This window comes from Rhyacophila brunnea, unplaced genomic scaffold, assembly GCF_057557595.1.
Source record: "Rhyacophila brunnea isolate RB1 unplaced genomic scaffold, BYU_Rbru_1.0 scaffold_1, whole genome shotgun sequence".
In the NCBI taxonomy this organism is placed as follows: domain Eukaryota; kingdom Metazoa; phylum Arthropoda; class Insecta; order Trichoptera; family Rhyacophilidae; genus Rhyacophila; species Rhyacophila brunnea.
Window position 1 is genome coordinate 54,083,848 of NW_028232751.1, and position 24,519 is coordinate 54,108,366.

At 30.9% G+C, this 24,519-nt stretch overlaps 1 protein-coding gene across 1 annotated transcript in view; it reads left to right on the forward strand.

The window, feature by feature from the left end:
* LOC147079959 (uncharacterized) overlaps positions 1–24,519 on the forward strand; it is a 55,704-nt gene that overhangs the window by 1,291 nt on the left and 29,894 nt on the right. Inside the window, exons 2-6 of the mRNA XM_085946009.1 lie at positions 2,608–2,760; positions 5,368–5,503; positions 8,839–8,966; positions 11,296–11,421; positions 13,789–13,962. Of these exons, the coding sequence (XP_085802135.1) occupies positions 2,608–2,760; positions 5,368–5,503; positions 8,839–8,966; positions 11,296–11,421; positions 13,789–13,962 (717 nt within the window). The remainder of the gene's footprint in view (positions 1–2,607; positions 2,761–5,367; positions 5,504–8,838; positions 8,967–11,295; positions 11,422–13,788; positions 13,963–24,519) is intronic.

Here is a 24,519-nt window from a genome sequence, read left to right on the forward strand (position 1 = left end):
GTCAGAGTAATAGGACGTAGCGTATTTATTAAATTTCATTCTATATACAAAAACTCTTTTATACGCAACCACATTCGCCTAACTAAATGTATTTTGAACTGAACTGAACTGAACTGATTACAAAATAAAAATGACAGCTTAATTTTTCAATTTCGATCATTTTAATTTGATACATATTAGTACAGTATCCGGATCCCTTACTCCTAAATCTTAATGTAGTAAAAATAATATATTAAAAAGCCGATCGGAAATATGTCATGTGCAGTAATGACGGCTCGATTAAAGGCGCTTTTTCATGTTATGGTATAATCTATGAGTTTATAATCTATGCACATAAGTGTTGTGAAAATTATTTAATGATAATAATATTATTTGAGTAATACATGAGTTTTAAAATAGTTTGACACACGCGTGATATAACGATGAAAGTATCTACCTACCAAGTAAAGTAGAACCTCAATTATCCGGACGAATTGATGACAATGTATCCGGATAATCGAAAACTCATACAAACATTTATTTTACTCCAATTTTAAGGAAATTTTTACTTTTTCATTATGATATTATATTGACCAACTTATATATCAAGTCTCCTACGTCAGAGCACTGCATGTACTGACACTGTTTTTGCGCGATGATATTATTACGTAAATCGTAACGTGATCTTTGCGTGTTGATTTATCATATCAGATACTGTATCTCTGGCACTATTAAGGGCAATCAAAAGCTTTTCTTTCTATGTCTCCTCCTCACTATACTTATTCATTCGAAATAATTCTCTTTGTTTGCTTCAGCAAAGGTTTAAGCTTTGAGCATTATAATGTTAATAATACTCCACTCGATATCGAACACACAATAGGCCCGGAGAATACAGTAGCGGTGAAAGTAGACGACAAACGAAAATAAAAAACGACTGTGGTGACTTACAAGTCTCGATATGAAAGTCACACTGTTGTCATCCCCTTTCTTATAATCAAGCCAAACTCTCCACGATCAGTATATTATATATAGACATCCACATAATCGAGCCAGGATAATCCATATTGTAATATAATTGAACTCAAACATTTTTACAACACAGTTTTGGAATATCATCCGCCTCTGAAGCCATGAATTTCGGTTTCAAATCTCGCGTCTGGAAATTGCGTATAGCACATTTCATTTTTTATTTAATCCAGAGAAAGGACCCAATAGATTGTGGGTATCAGTGGCGAAGGGTGGAGGAGGTAGGCTGTTAAGATCCAACATAAATAGTGCACCTTAAACTTTGTCAGTCATTCGTATTTGATTCTATTGAACTATGGCAATAATTTACAGATGGTGTTAGTTAGTTTTTTTAAAAATCTATTAAACCTTACCTAAACCAAACAAACCATGATAGTTTTGAACAATTTTATGGCCGATTCGACAAAATAGTGCACACTTTTTCATTCATACTTAGTTGTTTTCGTTGAATTAAGAATACATATTACACATGTTGGTTAGTTTTTTTTAAATCCATTAAGCCCTGTGTAAACCAAACTATAATAGATAAAACATATTATTCTATCTATAAAATATTCATAGTTATATATGATTTATTTGCATCATTTCAGATATTTTATAGATATAACAGTATTTTTTGACTATTATCAATTGTGGCTTGGTTTCTCCGGGTTTAATTGAATTAAAAAACTAACCAACATCGTCTGTAAATTGTAGTCTTCTTTCAATGAAAACAAATACGTATGCCTGACAAAGTTTAGTGTGCACAATTTATAGCGGATCTGAACAGCCTACCTCCACCCTTAGCCACTGGTGCAAAGATATTGTATGTCCAGTTTGGTTTTGATTTGAGATGCATGAGAAATGGACATACAAAGTATTTTAAACATACAATTTCTTCTTAAATATTGGAGGTACAATATTAGCACAAAGATACGATGCAGATTATTGTTTTGTGTATGTTAATTCAATTTCGACAAAAACTGGACATACAATATCTTTGCACTAAGCCAGCAATGGCAAATTCGTGGCACGCGTGCCCAACTTGGCACGCTACAAGTTTTCGACGGCACGCCAAAAAAAAAATCTATTTATTCTTCATGAAGAAAAGAATGCCTGATACTTTTATATCTGTTAAAAAACTAGCAATCTCGTTGTTGACCATTTTTGCTTCCACCTACTCATATGAAAGTATTTCTTCTATATAGAATCATGTCAATGTCAATCAAAGACAATAAATATGTCGACAAAGGAAGATTAAGCAGCATATATTAATTTGCAATCAACGACATGAAACAAAAAACTTCAAACACAAATTATTAGTGTATTATAAAATATTATTTTTATATTTCCTTATTCACTTTCATTTAATTGTTTTTTTTTTATATTCAATAAATATGATGTAGATTATAATTAACATGTATACCTACACCTAAAAATAATCATCAAATCCTATTTGCCATCCCTGCATTAAGCCATTGATATAGTTAAAATCATTTATCTTTATTTTTAGAGTTTCTCGATAACCTTCACCATGTGGAAGCATATGAGAACAACCTGACAAGAAGAAAGTAGAAGAGATCTGTTTAGTACCTAATAACATGTGTGTGTTTTTATTTTTAGTTCTCTCTCTGCTGACTGTGGTGAACTTTGCAGCGGATTCTTGTCCTGGCTCATCAGGTAACAACGGTACGTGTCTCGCCTCCCAGGACTGCATTTCCAGAAGAGGATCTCCAGATGGATCCTGCGCAAACGGTTTTGGCGTATGTTGTCTTTGTAAGTCACTACTATTATTTCAATCTCAGAAGCATAGATAGTTTATCCTTAATTATTACAGCATATTTTTTTTATTATTAAGGAAAACAAGCAGTTAATGAGAGATTTTTCACCCAATAAAGTGTCCTTATATTAATTGTAATATAGTAAAATGTAGCAAGATAATGATGAAATAACATAGGAAAGGAGAAGAATATTGAATAATTATAAACGAATAACGTGGATAGTCGTATGGGGATAAACAACTCTATCCGTCCCAGTCAATGACATTATTAATGGACGACGCACTCAATACAGTAGCTAGCAAGTAAATTCGCGCATTCGCATGTATAGGTAGACGCCACGCAATTTCCATTATGCGATTTCACGCATCGGGAATTTATAGCAATATGACCTTTATTGTAATGGCGTTAGAGCAGTGTTTCTAATGTCAATGTTCATTTGAGTGAACCCGTTCGAACTGAACCATTCGGCAGACCCAACAAAAATCATCAGGAATTTATAGCAATATCACCTTAATTGTAATGGCGTTAGAATAGATTATGCCATTCGGCAGACCCGACAATAAAGTGAGTGTAATTTTCTTTTCGAGATGATTCGTCCATATTAATGTCATTGGTCCCAGTATTTTGATCGGCGATATTAAACAACTCACTGACCACAATTAAAAATTCCTTAATATCTATTTCCCGTAGTGTTCAATTATGGCAAACTCGGTAAATAGCTTACAACAATTATAATTTCCGCATTATCCATTTTTCCCCATAGTCCGCCATATACAATGACGTAAACTCCATATAGAGTAGCTGACTCAATTATAATAATTATTATTTCCTGAATATTTTTATCAAGATATTATTTTGAGTGCACTTTTGTGAGTACGTCAATAAATATCGGATCATAATTCATTGGACATGTCACTCGAATTTAAGTTCCCGGTCTGTTAGTATCTCAGTCTCTGTATCGCTCCGCACAACATCCCATTATACCGAGATTCAGACCTCGGAACAGTATCATAAGTATTGTATCATACTCTTATACCAACTGTTTACGCTGAAAATAAAACTCGCTCCTCTATCTATCACAGCAACCACCAAATCTCGACTTACTCATCCACAACACCATCACTCTCACATCACTCAGTCGTAATAGAATTTGTTGTTTCGTTTCTGTTATTATATAAATGATAACAGTATGTGGCACCTAAACAACACCTGAATACTATCATGGTTAGTTCCATCATCCAGATTGCAATGCTGATTCATGGTCCACGAATAAAATAATTAAAATCGTAAGACTAAAATATGTTGAAATCATAAATCAGCAGACATGAAGGACTCGATGCATTAAAAATTTCTAGCGATGTTTATTTGCGCGGATAATCGATGTTTGCGCTGTTTTGTTATTCATTAAACTGTGATTTATCTCTATATTAAATAGACGTTATATTAAACAAAAACTAACACGATATTTAACAGCTTTCAATAAGTTATTCGTTTAAATCTTCCGACTGTAAAGTAATATCATATTTGATCAGGCATAAAAGTTAACTACACTTAAAGAATATCTATATAAAACATTGGAAAGACCACTTAACTCTTTTTCGTTTTTTATTTTCAGAGTGCAATATCATATTTTTTTATTTTCACCCAGATTTGTACATGCACCTCCATTTGTACATGCACTTTCGCTTCCGGGTAAGAATTCCGCTATAATAATATGACAATGCCCATTGTTAATAATTATCTTTTTTTACGTCGCGTCTTTTGGTTTCCTTGCTTTACATACAACATGCTTTTATGTCATTATTAATAGAAAATAAAACCCATGTTGCAGTGTCGTGAATGAAAATTTATAGTAATCGTGTTTTCAAAGATATTATTTAAACATGCATTGTAACAATCTCTTATTAGTGATTTTCCAACTGGGGACCGGAGGTTTTTCTAGGGAAAATTATTATACGAATATTTACGAATAATTATAACACTTTTTTAACACACCGCACAATTTATTAAAATGTGAAATAGTTTAATAATTTTATTTTATTAATATATTTTGCAAGCCTTCGATTTATAGAGTCATAAATAATTTAGGTGTACATATTATATATCGTTTAAAATCCTAATTCTATCACCAAACATCAGTGCATTGCTGTGAGATTATGAAAAGATTCAGTCCTTTGACAGTTCACTATTAACAAACAAACCACGTCATTTACCCTTCTAAAACTTGTAAATTATTTTTAAATTTTCGCGCAATTTTCTCACATTTTGTTCTATTATCATGGGCGCGATTTTATGTAAATATATAAAAAGATGAGATAACGCGATATAACATTTATTATTATTTTTAAGTTAATATTAAATATTCAGTGTTTTTGCCTTGCAATAAACTAACATTGTGCAGTACATTATTTTTGACAAAAATATATGTAGGCACCTACTTATATTATAATATAATAATAATTAATGATAAATGATGTAGGTATACTAAACCAGTTACTAAAAAGAAAAAAATTGGGAGGTCTTGATTTTACCTACTACCTGCATCTACTATTTTTCATTGAATGTGATTTATAAATATTTCTTTAAATTATTATTGTTGCAGTTATTTTAGGCTGCGGAAGCTCGACCACAGAGAACGGAACGTACTTCGTAAACGATGGCTATCCATCCCGCTACGACGGAACCGGCTCTTGTCAACTCACCATCATGAAGTCGCACCCTGACGTCTGCCAGTATAGGTTATTATTATTTATATTTGTATAAAAAAAACCTTGATTTTGTTGCATATTTTGATACAGCAGAGTGCGTTAGTACTTAGTGGAGATATAAAAAGACCTAGGGCCGAAAAAGAGTCATCATCATTTATGGCACTACAACCCTTGGCGAGTCTTGGCCTACTTTAAAAATTTCCTCCATCCTAGGCGATCTAGCACCGACACTTTAAAGTTGCTTTGACCGACCATTTTTAAATCTCCAATGACGCAATCCAGCCATCTCAATTTCGGCCGTCTTCTCTTGCCATCGGGAGTTGCGTACATAGCCCGTCTTACCGGTATATCATCTGGCATTTTATGCACGTGGCTGATACAGCGCAGTCTCTGCATTTTCATATGCTACGTGATCTTTTCGCCCCCATAAAGTGTGTACAGTCCCTCTTTATACATTGACCTCCAAATGCCACTTTCTTCTTTTTAGTCAAAGATATCCATATTTCTCTCATCCTGATCGCTGAGTGTCAGCGTTCTGATCTACATGTTAATACCGAGCGCTGGAGAGTTTTCTGGTTTTCCTTGAGGGTGATGTGTTCTTTTGAAGCTTTTGGAGATCAAAATAGCGCCTTTTAACAATGGTGATCCGGCGTTTTATTCGTCGCTCGCGTTATTTTTGTGACAATGGACCCTAGATAAACAAATGAATCCACAATTTCAAAATCATCGTTACCAATGATAAATGTGTTATTATCATCTGTTGCAATGGAGATAAGTTGAAAATACAGTCACCAGTTTGTATACTCAAGTCTCGGCATGCAATTACCCATACTCAGTACGTGTGGCCCAATAAAATTGTTCCAAGAAATTTGTTCGAACGCATGCGATGAGATCATCGCGACTCGCGAGCGAGATAGCGAGATAGCATAATACACGTAGGTACGTCGAGCCGTCATACACTCAACTGTCATTGGCGTCATTGCTCTCTCTTTCTCCCCAGTTGTAAAATTGGATGGTGAAGGACAGAAATGGTGACAAGTTTATTTTATAGTAATAATATGGAGTTAGTTTTAGTTCCAGTTGAGTATGAGACTGATAAATATTTACACGTTTATCTGTTTCGTCACGGCGAGTTCCTCCATTTTTTAGTGTTATAATTAACTTATAAACTGAATTCAAATTGTATGTGTGATTGTGTAAATGGATAATAATTATATAACCAATTTGTGTAAAAATAGCACCAAGCGCTCTATATAATATCCCAAATACTAGTAAGCATTTTGGAACAAATTTCAATCCTAAGTATTTTTTTATACTGGTAGTAAGTATACTAAGTCTTCAAAATCGACCAGTTTTCCCACCTCTATGCTGCACTGTGGATAACTGACATGTATTTTGTTTTACTTTCGTTTATCCGTAGTTCCATGCCTGCAGCAGCTGACTTTACATAACACACCTATGTATCAGTTTAATAAGTTGTATTAAACAATTTTAATAATCATTTTGAATTCTTCACTAAATATATAATATATAATGCTACATAATGTAAAGCGAAGTACACCATTCTTAGTTATTAAGTATCTTTATTTGCCATTGCGATTAATTTACACAAATGATCTAAATAATATTGCTATTTATTTGACGAATTTAATATTTTAAACAAAATTTCTTCAGTTGTATTAATTGTATACTATTTCTATTTCACCTTGCCACGCTCCAGCTTTGGAGCACAGGGTAAGCAGGAGGATACGCTAAGTTCTACTATTTTCATGTTAACCTTGCAGACGCGCAAATCACTATTGTGGCGTTACCGCAGTGTGAGGATGGTTGTGCTATAGCTATAAGATCACAGGTGGCAAGCCAAGCCATCCATATCCATGTGGAGCACATTTTAGTGATAGTGTGGTAATAGTTTTATTTATTGCGCAGCTATACAATATTTTTTTGAATGACTATTATGTAATTGAATTGCTTGTAATTTACTATTTAATTAGTAAATGTTTTCAAAGCAATAATCTTTTATCCGTCCAGTAGGTATTGCTGTGTCTTATATAATATAGTAAATTCTAATAAAAAAAATATAATATATTATATTTACATACACTTTTCTCATAAATATATTCCATGTACGTATAATAAAAAAGTCGCATGCGGTACAATTCTGTTTGATATATAGTTATATAAATATTTTTTTTTATTATCCGGCGTTGACGTGGTATAGCTCAATTATATGATTTTGAAACAAAGCTATTTTTGTTAATTCTACTTTAATTGAGTCATTTATAATTCACAAGATTTAAGAATGTACCATTATAATTATTGAACATACATAATTTTGAAAAACACTTCTGAGAAAATATATTATAACCAAAAAAAGTATGCCACCTCGGCCCTATTATAAAAAAAAAATGCGGCGTCTTATTGCAGACGTCAAGATCTCTTCACATAATTTTGTTTGTCCGTATTGTTTTTTTTTTAATCTTATATATCATTAAATCCATTTATTTCTTAAGAGATGGAAGCGATGGATGCAATGGAAGAGATGCGATGGAAGGAAGAGATGGAAGGAAGAGATGGAAGGAAGAGATGGAAGCGAAATGCACGGAGACTTAAGAATCTCCGTGCATTTCGCTTCCATGGCACTTTTTATTAAATTACCTATTTCAGTAAACTCAGTACAGAGTCTGACACTCAGACATTCCTAGGCGTAAAAAACTGCAGATGCTTCACATCTAAAACGTAGGGCCTCGTGATACGCTCAATTAAGGTGACGCATCAGTGAAACGGCAAATAATTTTCGACTGTAGGCGCGATGAAATTTTGGACTCGCTCGCATTCAGTGAGAGAACGTCGAGCTAGATGCACGTCACTTTGCTTCGTGATGGCGACGGGCCAATTAATTCTTAAATCGTGTAAAGATGACTAAAAACGTTACCCATTTACTTTAAAAAGAAAACATGTCAATGAATATATTATTATTGTTATTAATAGAACATACGTTAAAGTGCCCACCACCACCCGTCATATATGCACAACCATAAACAGAACATAAAATGGACGTATGTTGGATTTATATGACAAATAATATTTCGTTTGACAGGCGTCATTTGCACCCGCGACCCGCAATCCGCGCATCGCCTAGCAACGATCTTTTTAGACCGTGCCTCAACTGATGTACGGCCTTAAGACCAAGTGTGTTGCGAGGCGGGTTGTTTTGGAGGGGTCTATGTTTGTGTTGTGAGTTGGATGTCTGTATATAATAATTTATATGAATGGACCCTAATAAATAAAACTGTTTATTATCACATCTGAATGCAATTTGAACTTGAAATACAATTAATTAATTAAAATATTGTTTTTTCTAGACTGGACTTTGATCAGTTTCAAATAACTGGACCTGAGACAATTAACCACATTTGCAACAACGATCAATTCATCGTATCTGGAGGCAGTCCTGTCCCGACTATTTGCGGAATGAACCAAGGGAATCATAGTAAGTACAATATCACAGCGATATGCATTTATTGTTCAAGAAACCGTTCTCCGAATCCTATATAATAGTATTAAATTGTGTATTAAATTTCGTTTTCTTTATTTTTTTTCGCCCACGATGGCTGATTCAAATCCAGGGTCAAGTAATTACACGTCATATTGTTTTTCAATTTGTGTTTGGAGTCAGATTATGGACCTAGTAGGTCAGTGATAGCGAACCTATGTCACGCGAATGTTTCATTTTGAAGAAAAAAAACATTACATACTTACCTATAAAAATTGAAAAAATATTTTACAAATAAATATATAATTTCTTATAGATATAATATTAAAACATAATGACAACGTATCCATGCGTATTTTCTTCGGTTTATAATATTATTTTTAGCAATCGATGCGCGAACGGAAATTTATGCATAATTGACAGATCTCATTGTATACAAAATAGCAGGCAAATACTCTTCAAGAATAATCATTACGTTTAATGTAAATATATAATTGCATAGGTCGGTCCTTAGGATTGGGCAATTAAAAATAAAAATATTCAATCAACAAACATTATGAAATTAATTAGCGACAGTCATTCAAATATAATAGCTAGGTACTTGCTAATTTCCTTCCAACCTAATCGCTAAAAATGGAAAACCGTTCAGTGATGGAGAATATATTATGAAAGATGAGTGGCTTAAATACTTCCACAATCTCATTGAAAATTTTGATAACAAGGAAAAAAATATTCAAATAATAAAAGATATGCCTTCGGGTAGAAACACAGTAAAAATACAATCGCAAAAACTCATAATTTTTAAACTTTTTAAACTGCTTGGCACATCAGACAGTCGAAAAATATTAAGGAAATTTTGGCACGCGTGCGTAAAAAGGTTCGCTCACCCGGTAATAGGTTGATCATTTAATTGGCTAACATCCGTTTCTCGTAAAAACAAAAATCTGTTTATACAAACTTCCACTCTGTGTATATTATTATATACCCACATTATGATCTTATTAGGATCAAACATGGTAAAAAGACGAATTAAATTCATGTAATTCTTATACAATCGATCATAGTGTCCCATTTAAGCTCCAAGAACGTATAGATCATGAAATGTTACCGCGCATAATTATTTATTAATTTATACATAACCAACGTGGTAGTTAAGACGTCATTTTCAGTCGAATAAGTATATAGCTGCGCACAAATAATAGCACAAATCATTTTTTAGACAGTTGAAATATAAATGCATATTACTATTGAATTAAGTCGTAGTAGGTTTCAATTAAAACAAAATAATAAGGCACACCTATTTATAATGGAATATATATTTATTTTATATTTCTTTTTAAAATACAATGCGTACTTAATAATGACATAAACAATAAAAATCTAAATATATATAATTAGCCTCATGGTAGGTATATCTACTAAAACAATAATTGTATTTATTTTATATAATTTAATTCACAATTCACAGTCAAATGAAAGACTTATTTTTGTCAAACATAGTTTAAAAAAAATCAATAAACAGCATCATTATAAAAAGTTTTTTTTTCCAAAATTTATTGTTACGTTGTTAGAAAATTATTGAAATTAATACAACACATTCTTGGCCAAATATACACAAACACAAAAGGTATTAATACAATATAAGTGATTAATTTACATATGTACCTACCTATTTATCTGATAAATGGGCTAGAAGTTTGATGGTAACAAAAATAAATTAGTAGATTTTATTAAAACTATTACCAACATCAACAAATTGAATATAATTATAGTATAATTATTATAATGAATTTGTTTTATAGTATAATAAATTATAGTTATAAATAAATTATAGTATAATATAGTATAATTATAGTTTAGTATAATATCCGAATAAAATATGAATATTTATATGACAATTATAATAAGTGTGAGTTTTCTACTATTCATTTCGAATCATTTTAGCGATGGGGGTTTCGTATTTCAGCATTTTCTAGCATTAGGTACACCTATGGTAAATAATAGCTGACACACGTCATTGTTATTCAGTTACTTTTTACAGCTAATTTTCTTACATAGTGCATGAATATGCCAAAAAGCAAAACCCATGTCACTAAAAATGATTCATTGAAATAATTCAAAACTCACATAAAATTTTAATTTATATTCAAATGCCGTTATGTACCAGTCAAATCAATTTATTTTATGTCTTTGAATCAATTCAGGATATTTTTACAAAAATATATTTTTTTATAAAATCTTAGGGACAATGAAAAATCTTGGGATCACCTTTTGGTATGTATACATATATATCAATCATAATAATATAATACAATAATATTTTTAGTGTACATCGATGCCGGGGTGAATGTAAACAACCCTGTGACTTTGACGTTCGTCACGAGCGGACCCGCGTTTCAAAGAAATTGGAAAGTGAAAGTTTCACAAATACCCTGCAGTACCATTTACAGAGGTGAGAATTAATCATTTAGTATACAGTTTTATTTGACAATTTTATCACGGTATTTGAGAGACGAGGTAGATAACAATTCATGTGGCGTTGGTGTAAAAATCAACGCGAAGAAAACCAATGTTATATATCTAAAATGCATCTGTTCAGATCCAGGTTTTTGTTTGATCAGCAATGAACAGAAAGAACATCGAGCGTATTCACTGCTTTCAATAATATATGGGAATCCACATCGTGAGAGACGACGCTTTGCAAAGAAAGAGCTTTGAAAACTGTAGAATGTATGAGACGCCGCCTGACTAAATTGTCGCACTGTGACAATATTTCTTCACGGTAGCAAATCATGGGACCGTACAAAAACTCGGAAAAAATTGTATGCCGAGTTTCAATAATAGATTTTTGATACAGATACTGGGTATACCTTATGGCACGTATATTTCAGTACTGAGGAGATAACTGAGCGGGCCATGCAGTATTGCATCATATTATCCACGTACAACGAATGTGTAGACAACCTGACCTGCTTATTCATTAAGCCAACCAGATTCCGTTAAACGCATGGTGTTTACAGTAGAGGCATGTGGCCCTTGGAATGACTTGGAAAGTCGTAAGGAGACTGATGAGCATCAGAATTTCTTTGAAGGGCAGCACGGTGCACGCAAGCAAGGAAAAGAAAAGTCGAATGGCCAAGTCTCAAAATAAGTCCTCAGAGAGTTCTGCACTTATTTGCCCTATGTATTGCCTTCGTTCTTGGTAAAATAAGTAAATTTAATTGCCTTAATGCAAAATGCCTTAGCGCATTGTCACGTAACGCGCCTTTTAGAACGTTAGCCCTCTAGCACTTAAATCGATTGTAGAGAGGGTTATCCATGATGTCGAAATCTGTAAATCCGTTTCAGAATAATGCTGACCATAGCATTTTCATGTACGGTTCGAGGCACACAATATCTAGGCCATATGATGAGTCTGTTTATGATCATAACTGATGCATCGGCTCATATAAAGTCAAACGTTTATGATGTGATCGTGCCAGTGTATCAAAATTCTGCAGAGACAACGCTTCACGAAACTCACAAACCGACAACCTTTACATTTAGCGCGTTAAATAGCCGACAATTAATTGGTCAGTCTATTGTGACTAACATAAAATATTTTTATAATTATTACTTGGATATTCTGAACCAATCAGAATTAGTGGACAACGATAATATACATAAATCAGTTGTGCAACATCTTCTACACTTCTGAAGACGTCGCCATTACGTCTACATAATATTATTGTTGATTACAAATTAATACATACGCACTTGTATATTGTACGGAATCTTGACCAAATTCGACATTTGTGTTATTATCGCACTCTTGCAGTTAATAGGTTTAATGCAAGTACATTGCTTAGCGGTCGATCCAATGACTTGCGCTTGAATATTTGATTGTATCCAAAAATAACGTCTTGTATTCCTCGCACGTGGAAATTTATAATTCAACGGTGACCTTTTTCAATGTCTTATATTGATTTTAAAATATTGTGATGTATATACCATTACAATAATATTATAATTATATAAATCCAATAAAATACCATTTAAAATACTAAATAGTAGAGAAGACTTATAAATAAAAATGTAACAAAGACAAAAGTCAAGATTGGCTGCTTTGGCGACCGAAAAGTCAATGTTAATAATTATCATCAACGTCCTCTATATAGAACAACTAGTCTCTACACATGTACGTATGTTTAATGGAGTACCTTGTTCCTAGACCAGAGTTTAGCTGTAACGTATTTGACCGTCTGATTAATGTCTGCAATATTGATATCAAATTGTGGCTAAAACTCAAAGTGCTCAACCAGTGTATACTCCTCGTAATTGCATATGAACGCGAATTATGGAAAAAAAAGTCCAAAGACAAGAGTAACACAAGGTAGAATGGAAAAATACAAACTGAACAAGTTCCCAAAAACAAAAAGAAAAATCAATTAGACAAAAAAATAAACAACAGTTTGCGGTGTAGTATTATTTGCTAAAACCTTCAATGGAAATTTTATGGCACGTAGCTTGAAGAAGCGACAATCGCAGGTAAAATTTTATCACCCAATAGTATATCGATAAGATGGTTAAGTACATGAGAATGTGCACAGGAATATAATCATCTTACAGAAGCCTTCATCTGGTAATAATTGATTAATCCAGACAAACTGATAACGATAAAAGAAGGATATAAAAGTTGTTAGTTAATTAAACTAAATACCTATATAAGTTGACACTTCTTACACCTCACAGTTCTTACACCTTTTGTAAAATGTTATTATTGGTGTTACTATATGTCATATAATAATTGTTTAAGTATTACATTTTCTTTAAACTGTAGCCGAGGAAGCGTGTCTTCAGTATTACACCGGAGTATCGGGGCAAATCCGCTCGTTCAACTACGACAATGTCGGTGGGCTGCAGCTGTCCAACCAGGACTACAGCATGTGCGTGAGGGTGGAGAGGAACTTTTGCGGGATCCAGTATACCTCCTGCCCCGACTCCTCCGCTGCAGGTGAGGGGGGATTCTTCGACGGACAGCGTAAATATCAAACTTTTTCTTTCTTGGAGGGGGACTCTAACCACACTGGAACAGGGGGCATCATTAATACCTACACCACCACAATTGCTTACTGATAACAAATTTTATTACATGTGTCGGAATGCGACTGCAAAGGTAAGACGAACATTGTACCTTTACAAATTCTTGTTTCACCGCCAAATAAAATTATGCTACCCTTGAGGCATATTTTGTTTATCCAAAAGAAACATTGATAAATAATATGTCTGAAGACTCTTAAGGGCGAATTCCATGATTCGAGAGATGAATATTATATCAACTGACCAAAGTTCAAACACATTAAGTGAATACTTAGTTATCTGTGTAGTTAGTTTTACAGCTATTTCTACATGAGATAATGCAATAAATAACAACAAATAATATTCACATATTATATAATATATTGGGCAAAATAACTATTAAAATTTAAACATTTATTAAAACTTAAGTATATTTTTTGTAAATTTAATAAGTATTAAATTTTTTTCGTGAGTTTCATTGATTATCTTTGGATATAAAATATTATTTCAAATCAATTAATTTCAGAATGAGAAAATGAGAAAATGATGAAATATTTCTGTTTTTAAATAAAATATAGTTATTTCTTATAAAAAAAAAATTGTGAAATACATAATAATATTATACGGTAGGTACATATTTTTATAGATATTTTTCTGCAACTATGACTTTCTAATTTTAAAAGTTGATCATTAAAAATAATACATAAGTGATTTTAATACATAGTTATATATAAATTCACAGCTGTGCACTATTATATTATTAATACAATAACCCCATATTACTATGGTTGTAAAAAAGACATGTTTATTGACTAAACAAATATTAATTCGATTTGTCTTATATGCTAGGTAAGAAATTCAAAAATATCCAAATGAAAGAATTAACATTATATAGTAATATTATTTATTATATCCGTGACCTTTGGTCAACATATTATTTTAACTGAAAAGATTAGTACCTATTCAGTTTTACTAGATTTTGTGAGCTCTTCCATTTGGTGGAATGCTAATGTATGGAGATATTGTATACAGAATATGTGTTAATTCCAAAGAAATATTTTAATAATTTGTTGACAGTTATGTAAAACTATGTTATCGCAATATTATATATTTGGTAGGTATGTATTTACATTTTTTAAAAAAATCATAATTGAATGTCGGTATCGTTTTTTTAACCAAAATGTATATTTTCGCCACAATATTATAAAGTAAGAAGTAATTGATATATTAACACACATTTTACACGTGAGGGATTATGGTAAGATACCCGTGATTTTTAATCAAACACACATTGAAAATCCGACCCCCGATGGAACAGTCATAATATACCGGCCGTCTCTGAAATCATGGGTATCCATTTAACATAAATATTTTCAATAATTAATTGTAGAATAAACGTTTTTTTTTAATATCTGCTTAATATATATATATTATCAAGATGATAAGAAAACTCGACGTTAAAAAAAATAACACAGTTACAATGATTCTGAATCGTTCCGAATAGTAGTAGCCTTCTGGCGAAAGGTTTGTGATCTCGATTTGGTTTTCCCGCATATTCTCCTGCGGTGCCATTACAATCACCGTTAATATTTTTATCAGGAAACAGTTAAAATGTTAATATCGTTACAGATTTAGTATAATGCGAACAAATATAATATGATTACGTGAATACATGTTTTTCGAGATGTACGTTTAATGTTTTCTTTGCGGTTGTTTGCTTGACCACGTATGTGCGTTGATATTTCCGCCATTGCGTTGAAGCTTTGAATTGTCTTCTTGCATTCATACAGCAATAGAAATTAAAATACATAATTTCTAAAATATATTCATTTCAGGTGAAGTTTACTGTGTCTACTTTTATTCGGTCTAAATCCAGATCCTGACTGAATAAACAGTAGAATAATTATTATCAGGTAGGTATTTAATGTATTGGTGTAACTGATAATCTTGGTTGATTTTAAATCGAACAAAATGTCCTCATGTATTGCAAGTAGCCAAAGTAGTCTAGATAGTCGATTTCATGAATAACCTAGAAATAATAAAAAATATTAATATTTAAATGAGTAGGTACATACGAGAAATCAGTGATAATATAATATTATGAATGATTAAATCTAATCAATTAAATACATTTACATATTGAACAATGACAAATAGGGATTGCAATACCGAATGAAAATATCAATAGGTACCTATCGGTTTTTCGGTATTTATTATTGAATACCAGTATTAATACCGGTATTCGTTAAAATATAAAAAAAACAGTAAATATACCTAATAAAATCTCTTTAAAACATTATTTTAAAGCGAAAACATACCTACCTACATTTTTATTTTGTTGACATTTAAAAATATTTATTGATCTTAATATTGTAGAACTGGTGATTTTCACAAATAATTTCAATATACCGATAATTTTAACTAATGCCCTCTAAAAGGCTAGTTCATTAAGTGCAAGTAAGTGCGGGTGCAGGAAAAGCTCCTGCAACGCTTATAATACAGTCATATCAATAATTGTATTATATAATAATTGAAAATTTGTCACGGATGTTTTTTATTTCGAAATAATATTATGTTAATTTATCCGGACAATTTTATAAATAGGTATATTTGATGGATTTTGTTTTGTTGTTATTTCACCTTTGTTGGATTCAGTCAATATATTTTCATTTTATCAGCACATAACTTATATACTCAATGTAATAGGCAATACAGTACAAAGTAGTGAAAAATAACTTTAAATTCATTTTCAAAACGTAAACGAGTGTGATTTCTTAATACCGAAAATTCCGATATTTTGGATTTTTAAAACCGGTATTTCGTTAGTTTTAAACATTGGAATACCGGTTTTGTAATACCGGTATTGCAATCCCTAATGACAAACCGTTCATACGACATACTACATATTATGTCCATCGAGTATTGGCGAAGGGTGGAGGTAGGCTGTAAAGATCCACTATAAATAGTGCACATTAAACTTTGTCAGGCATACGTATTTGTTTTCATTGAAATAAGACTACAATTTACAGATGGTGTTGGTTTGATTTAAAAATTCAATTATCACAAGTTAAGGGGGGACATGCTCGTGGAAGGTCAAAATTGAGTTTTTATTGTATTTTCAAACCATGATCCTGGACACTCCTTAAACGTTGTAGATAATTTATTTATATACTTTTGAAGCCTTATTATCCTTTATAGTTATTTTAAACATTTGATGACTGCATAAAGTATTTTTGTTACATAAAATAGTATTCTTTTAAACCTCTCGCTCTAATGTTTTAGAATATAGTCATATTTCGGTACATAACTGTGCAGTGGTGTTAAGATTTTTTACGTTTATTAATTTTTAAACGCATTTATGAAACCATTAGTATAATTTATTACGAGATAATTTTTGCAAAATATTCACGATAAAAAAATATATTCATCATCTCTGTGATCCCAAATTTGACAAGAATTAGGCATTTTATTATTCAAAAAATCGGCAAGATTAACACATTTGAAGATGATTCTAAAGATACTTATTATAAGCTATGTATTTGACCATTCAAGTGTGATAAACATCTTATGAATAATGATTGCTTTATAATAATTATTGACCTAAGAATAAGGTAGTGTTTTTTTGAAATACGCCATTTCTTTTGTCATTCCCCAGTGGTTAAGCTACAACACACGGCCGTAGCCATAAATTTACAAACTATAATTGAAGTAGGGAGTAAAATGATATTGACGCGCGTGTTTGAACATGTACTTAACCGAATTTTTTTTTTATTTTTTTTTAAACGGTACATGTTCAAACACGCACGTTAATATCATTTTACTCCCTACTTCAATTATAGTTTGTCAATTTATGGCTACGGCCGTATGTTGTAGCTTAACCACTGGGGAATGACAAAAGAAATGGCGTATTTCAAAAAAACACTACCTTATTCTTAGGTCAATAATTATTATAAAGCAATCATTATTCATAAGATGTTTATCACACTTGAATGGTCAAAGACATAGCTTATAATAAATATCTTTAGAATCATCTTCAAATGTGTTAATCTTGCCGATTTTTTGAATAATAAAATGCCTAATTCTTGTCAAATTTGGGATCACAGAGATTATCAATATAATTTTTTATCGTGAATATTTTACAAAAATTATCTTGAAATAAATTATACTAATGGTTTCATAAATGCGTTTAAAAATTAATAAACGTAAAAAATCTTAACACCACTGCACAGTTATGTACCGAAATATGACTATATTCTAAAACATTAGAGCGAGAGGTTTAAAAGAATACTATTTTATGTAATAAAAATACTTTATGCAGTCATCAAATGTTTAAAATAACTATAAAGGATAATAAGGCTTCAAAATTATATAAATAGATTATCTACAACGTTTAAGGAGTGTCCAGGATCATGGTTTGAAAATACAATAAAAACTCAATTTTGACCTACGACGAGCACGTGGGCCGTTAAGGTGATCATAAAAATGTATCAATTGTGTGGAACATTATTGTTATATTTTCTGGGTCACAAACTCATAAATCTTGGTTGTCTGACCGATTCTATTAAAAAATGCATAATTATATTCATATTTATAAAATTAAATAAAGTAGCTCTAATTAATAGAGGTACTTTAAGGTTTGTAATACGAGAGATAATATTATATTACAATTGTCTCTTTAATTGAAATTTTGAATATGAGATATGAAGCAAAATAATTTTAGACTCTTTTCCAAATCTTAGGAATTTTCTTGAAGAATCTGAAGAATAAATTCGCATCGACATTACATGTCTCCTTCACAGTTCTCTATATTCGCATATTAATCGTCATTGTCCTCCCTTAAATGGAAAATCCTAATTACTAGGTTCAAAATCCATCTATACAAGTTAAGCTAGTCTGATTTTACCATGTTTTTATTAGCTCGTGTTCTTGTTTGTCCCGTACAGATTTTTTCTTGTTTGTCCAAGATTTTTAACTAACTTCCCGATTAGCTAGACATTTGAAACTTTTAGAATATATTAAAACACGACGGGAATGCATTTTTATAATACTTTTGGCCATCTTTAAGCAGAATTGAATTCATTTTCAGTTAATTCTGTTTTGTATGTTTCGGAAATCGTTAAAATTAATATTTACTACTCACTATTATTGGTTGCTAAGTGAGTCCTAGCAACTAATTAATTAATCTATATATACGTGCATTACTATGGAAATCAATATGAAATGTCAAAATGACATTTCAGTATTCTATATGTATTAATACATAGAATTGTCAAGTTTATATGATTCAACAGAAAATTTAAAAACGTGGTTTATAAAAAGTTCTTTTTATCTTGTAGTTATTATTATTATGATTTTCAAAGTCTTTATTTTGTGCCGTAATATGAATGAAGAAAAATCGAATTATTTAAAAAATGCTTCTTATAAATAATTAAAACCATAATAGTGAAATTTGTTAGGTATATCTTTCATGTACGTAATTTATATATTAAGGTGTATTGTTTTAGTTTCATCATAAGTAAGAAAGTTGGTAGAGCTCTGTGTCAAACTAGGGATTGCAATAGCGGTATTTCGAAACCGGAATTCAATTATTTATCGTTACCGAAATACCGGTTTCAAAAATTCCAAATACCGATATTTTCGGTATTAAGAAAGCATACACGTTTATGCTTTTCGAAAATTAATTTAATGTTATTTTTTCATTACTGCCACTATATTGTATGTATATTCAATTTAGTGTATAAGATTAATGCTGCCAAAACGCAAATATATTGACTGAAACCAACAAAAGTCAAATAATAATAAAACAAAATCACTCGGTACTGTTCGGTTAAAGCGGAAAACGCATTTTGAAAATAGCCGATAAATTGGATTATTTGTTAGATTAACCTAACCTAACCTAACCTAACCTAACCCAACCTAACCTAACCTAAACTAACCCAAACTAACAAATAATCCAGTTTATCGGCTATTTTCAAAATGCGTTTTCCGCTGTATCCGCTTTAACCGAACAGTACCATTCACTCAAATATTTTTAAGTACCTATAGACTTGTCGCAATGAATTTAAATATTGCGAAAAAGAAATCATTTATAAATATTTCCAATCATTCTATAACTAATGATCCAACGTTGATAGTAGGTACCTACATCCAACAAAATGTTAAATTTGAGAGAAATTTTTCTGTACCCGGACTTTATAGTATTTGTAAAAATTATCAGTTCTTAAATATTATGATATAATATATTCTATACACATGAAGATCAACATAATAAATATAGGTAGGCTCTTTAGGTTGCTATAAAATAGTGTTTGAAATAGTTTTTAATAGCTATAATAATTGATAAGTACTTATTTTTTTGTATAATATGTTTTGACGAATACCGGTATTCAATAATAAATACCGAAATACCGGTATTGATATATTCATTCAGTATTGGAATCCCTATGTCAAACCAATTACTCAAACTAATTATTATCGAATATATTACAATATGGACATAAACACAAAATTTTAATAGTAAAGTTATTGTTACCTTTTTTGAGTATTTGATAAAAAAAGTAATGTGATTAACCGAATTGCCAAGATTTCAATATGCGTTTTATTTATATAATCACAAAACTGCCTATTAAACCTTTACGATTCAGTTAACATTGACGGCGTCGTAGGATCTGAAGTTTACATTTCACAAAGTATACGTGTACTGATTTAAAATATTTTAATAATTATATATACATAATAGGTTGACATAATATACAATATCAACCATAAATTTAATAGACAATATCATCGGTGTTTTGTAAAAAAGGCGAATCAACCATTTTGGCGAAATCGAGATTTTAATGAAAATACAATATGTACCTCACTAACTTTGATGTGTAAAAACGGCGAATTTTTATCTTCACAGGAAAGTACTTAAAAACGATAATCGACTAAAATTAAATTAATTAAAATTACAAAATAAAAAGCAAATGTGACATATTAGGCCTTTTAAAATATTATATAATAATACCTATTATAATGACAGTATTCTTTCTAAGCTTTATTATAAACTTGTTAGATATTTATTATCATCTACAGGTAAAAAACAAATACATGTCAAAAGTTAAAAATCTTCCTCCTGTAAAGTAGCATTTTGGTTAATTCGCCCTTTTTACAAAACACCGACGATATTATTGAGGAAAAATAAATGAAATAATCAAAAAATGGTTTAGTTTTAGTGATAAGTAGATAATATATTAATAAAATAAAAACACAATATGTAGTACTATATCAATTTTTACAGCAAGTCACGAATGTTCTATCTCTCGCTCACGATGAGAGCATCTATATAATATAATACAATATTATAATATAGGTGTTTTTAAACAATGAAGAATTCTATTTTTTACGTCCATTTAATATCATATCGAAGAATCGGTTGAGGGAAAACGACTATGATATTAATCATGAAGTGACAAGCTATGTCGTGGATACCAGTGGCGAAGGGTGAAGGTAGGCTGTTATCATCCGCCATAAATAGTCCACACTAAACTTTGTTAGTCATACTTACTTGTTTTCATTGAAATAAGACTACAATTTACAGATGGTGTTGGTTAGTTTTTAAAATTCAGTTAAACCCTGCGAAATCCAATCCATAATAGGTAATAGTAAAAAAATACTCGTCTTTCTATAAAATATTTAAAATTATGTAAATAAATCATACATAAATATGGATATTTTACAGATAGAATAATATTTGTTATCTATTATAGTTTGGTTTAGGCAGAGATTAATGAATTAAAAAAAACCCAACCATATGTGTATTCTGCATCCAACGAAAACACATAAGTATGAATGAAAAAGTACACAATTTTGTCGTAGATATCGTTCAAAATATACAAAAACGATTATGGTTTGGTTTAAGCAGGGCTTAACTGATTTTTAAAAACTAACGAAAACCATCTGTAAATTGTAGTCTTTATTCAATAAAAACAAAATAAATACGTATGACTAACAAAGCTTAATGTGCACTACTTATGGCGGATCTTAACAGCCTACCTCCGCCCTTCGCCACTGATGGATACTATAGTTCCACTTAGTTGAATATTAGTCAGGACAATTTCGCAGGGACATCTTCACAGGGAAATGATGAATTAACCGAATTGGTAAGATTTCGATGTGCATTTTGTTTATATAATCACAAAAGTACATATTTAAACCTTATCGATTCAGTTAACATTGACGGTGTCCTAGTAGACGTAAAAATTTAAAGTCTGTAGCCCATATTCCACAAAATATACCTACGTGCACTTATTTAAAATATTTCAATAACTACAGTGTCGCTAGATTTCAAAATAAGCCAAGTCCACCTTTAGGTACTTTTGACTTTTTTGTGAATTGCTGAAGAACTACTGCTTCCTTACATGTCTGCATTATCGAAATGTGGAGCTTATTAATTTTAAATATTCTATAATCGAAATAATATAAACTTTCACCCTGTGACTATGTACTTGAGAAAACAAAAAGCTGTTTTTTTTATATTCATCCATTACGGACTTGGCTGATTTTTAAATCTAGCGACTTTGTTGACATGTTCTCATAATAAGCATACAATATTTTTGAGGTAAAATCTATGAAATGAAATAACCAAGAAAGGGATTTAGTGATAATATATTAACAAAAAAAAACAAAATATTTAGTACTAGTTTCAATTATTTGAATATTATTCAGGACCGCTTTCGTGCGCTTCACAGGGACATTGTCAACTGGGATTAATTGTCTTTTTGAATCCGATAAAACTGGTCCTGGCTAATATTAAAATAAGTATAAATAGTACTAAATATTATTGTGTTTTATTTTAGTAATACAATAATATATTCACCAAAGAATTGACAGTTCACACAATGAAATTTAGTGATATAATTATTATTTCTAAAAAATACCCATAAATCTACTATTTCACCTATATAAACACCGATTAGTCCGTAATTCATTATTTGTATTAAACTAGGTACCTTTTTTCAACCAGAAATGCTTGGTGTAATCATTAAATTCATTGTTTTTTCATTTTATTATCATTAAAAATGGAGCCCTGCATTACTATTATTGATATTTATCAACGGTCTTAAAATTATTTTTTCTTTTTTTTTTTGTTATGTTCGGTAGAAATTTTTCACATAATTAATTAAATAAGTACTAAATTTAGTATCTAAGTAGGTCATAATAAATTATTCTTACCGTCCAAAGCAAGCATCACACACAAAATCTGCGACCACTATAAACTCAACGAGAACACACTTGACTTGATGAAATAAAATGGAATGGCAAACTTCATAAGATGATTTGTATTTATAGGCAATAGAGTTAAATAGAAGTAAATTCTAGATTTATAAGCATAATATTTATTTAAAATGAAAATTGTGTATCAAAACATTTAAGAAATATTGTAACATTTAAAGACAGTGTGTTTCAGATGTTTAATGCGACGTGCTTTCTGTTTATGATCTATTTATTTGTAAGTTAGTACAGATGCCAATCTCATTAGCTTGATACTATTGCATAATACTATTGTGAATATAACATAGTACCCATATTATTTCAGGGGTCTTCTTCGCGGTCTATACTTTTTACCACGTTTTTATTAGCTCGTATTCTTGTTTGTCCAGTACAATTTTTTTCTTGTGAACGGGATAAAAGTAAAGAAGTTACTAAGTATAAAAAGTGCAATAAATGAAATCACCAGTGGGGCACATACACATCTAAGAACACTTCATAAAATAAATCTAATGAAAGATCATTCGAAGAAGAAAGTGCCAATGGTTCAATCACAAACTATATAGGTATTTGTAAACATCAGCATCTCTACTATCCGACCATGTCAGATACTAATAAAATCATATGGGCCTCTACAGAGTGGAGGTTTGTATTAACAGATTTTGTTTTTACGATAAATGGATGTCAGTCACTTGCTCAACCTATTGCATCTCTACTATATCTCACAGTTACTTACTTTAAAAGTTACATACTATATGTAGTTATTTAGATATGTTTGCTATAAAATATTAAATTTTAAAGTGATTTTTATAACAATATTTATTGGTTTATGTTTTTTATATTTTTCACGAATACCGGTATTCAATTGGAAATACCGAAATACCGGTATTGGTATTTTCATTTGGTATTGCAATCCTTAATTTGGATGTCAACATATTTATTACTGCGTACAGTTTGAAAACTAATTCTTCTCTCAGATAGTGCTTACGTATGTGAGACATCATACTTGTGATACTATGTTGTAGGTAAAGAGTCTAAGAATAAATAAAAAAAACTTGTGTTTTGAATCTATGCTAATAGTTTTCCTTTCATCTTATTCTATATGTTAGACTAGTTTCCATGATCCCCCTGTATGATGTTGATATTATTTACAAAGTATAGTGTTGATTTTATTTATAAACTGTATTTTAATACTTCGGTAGATAATAGGGCTTCTAATTAACCGGGAGGAAATAATAAC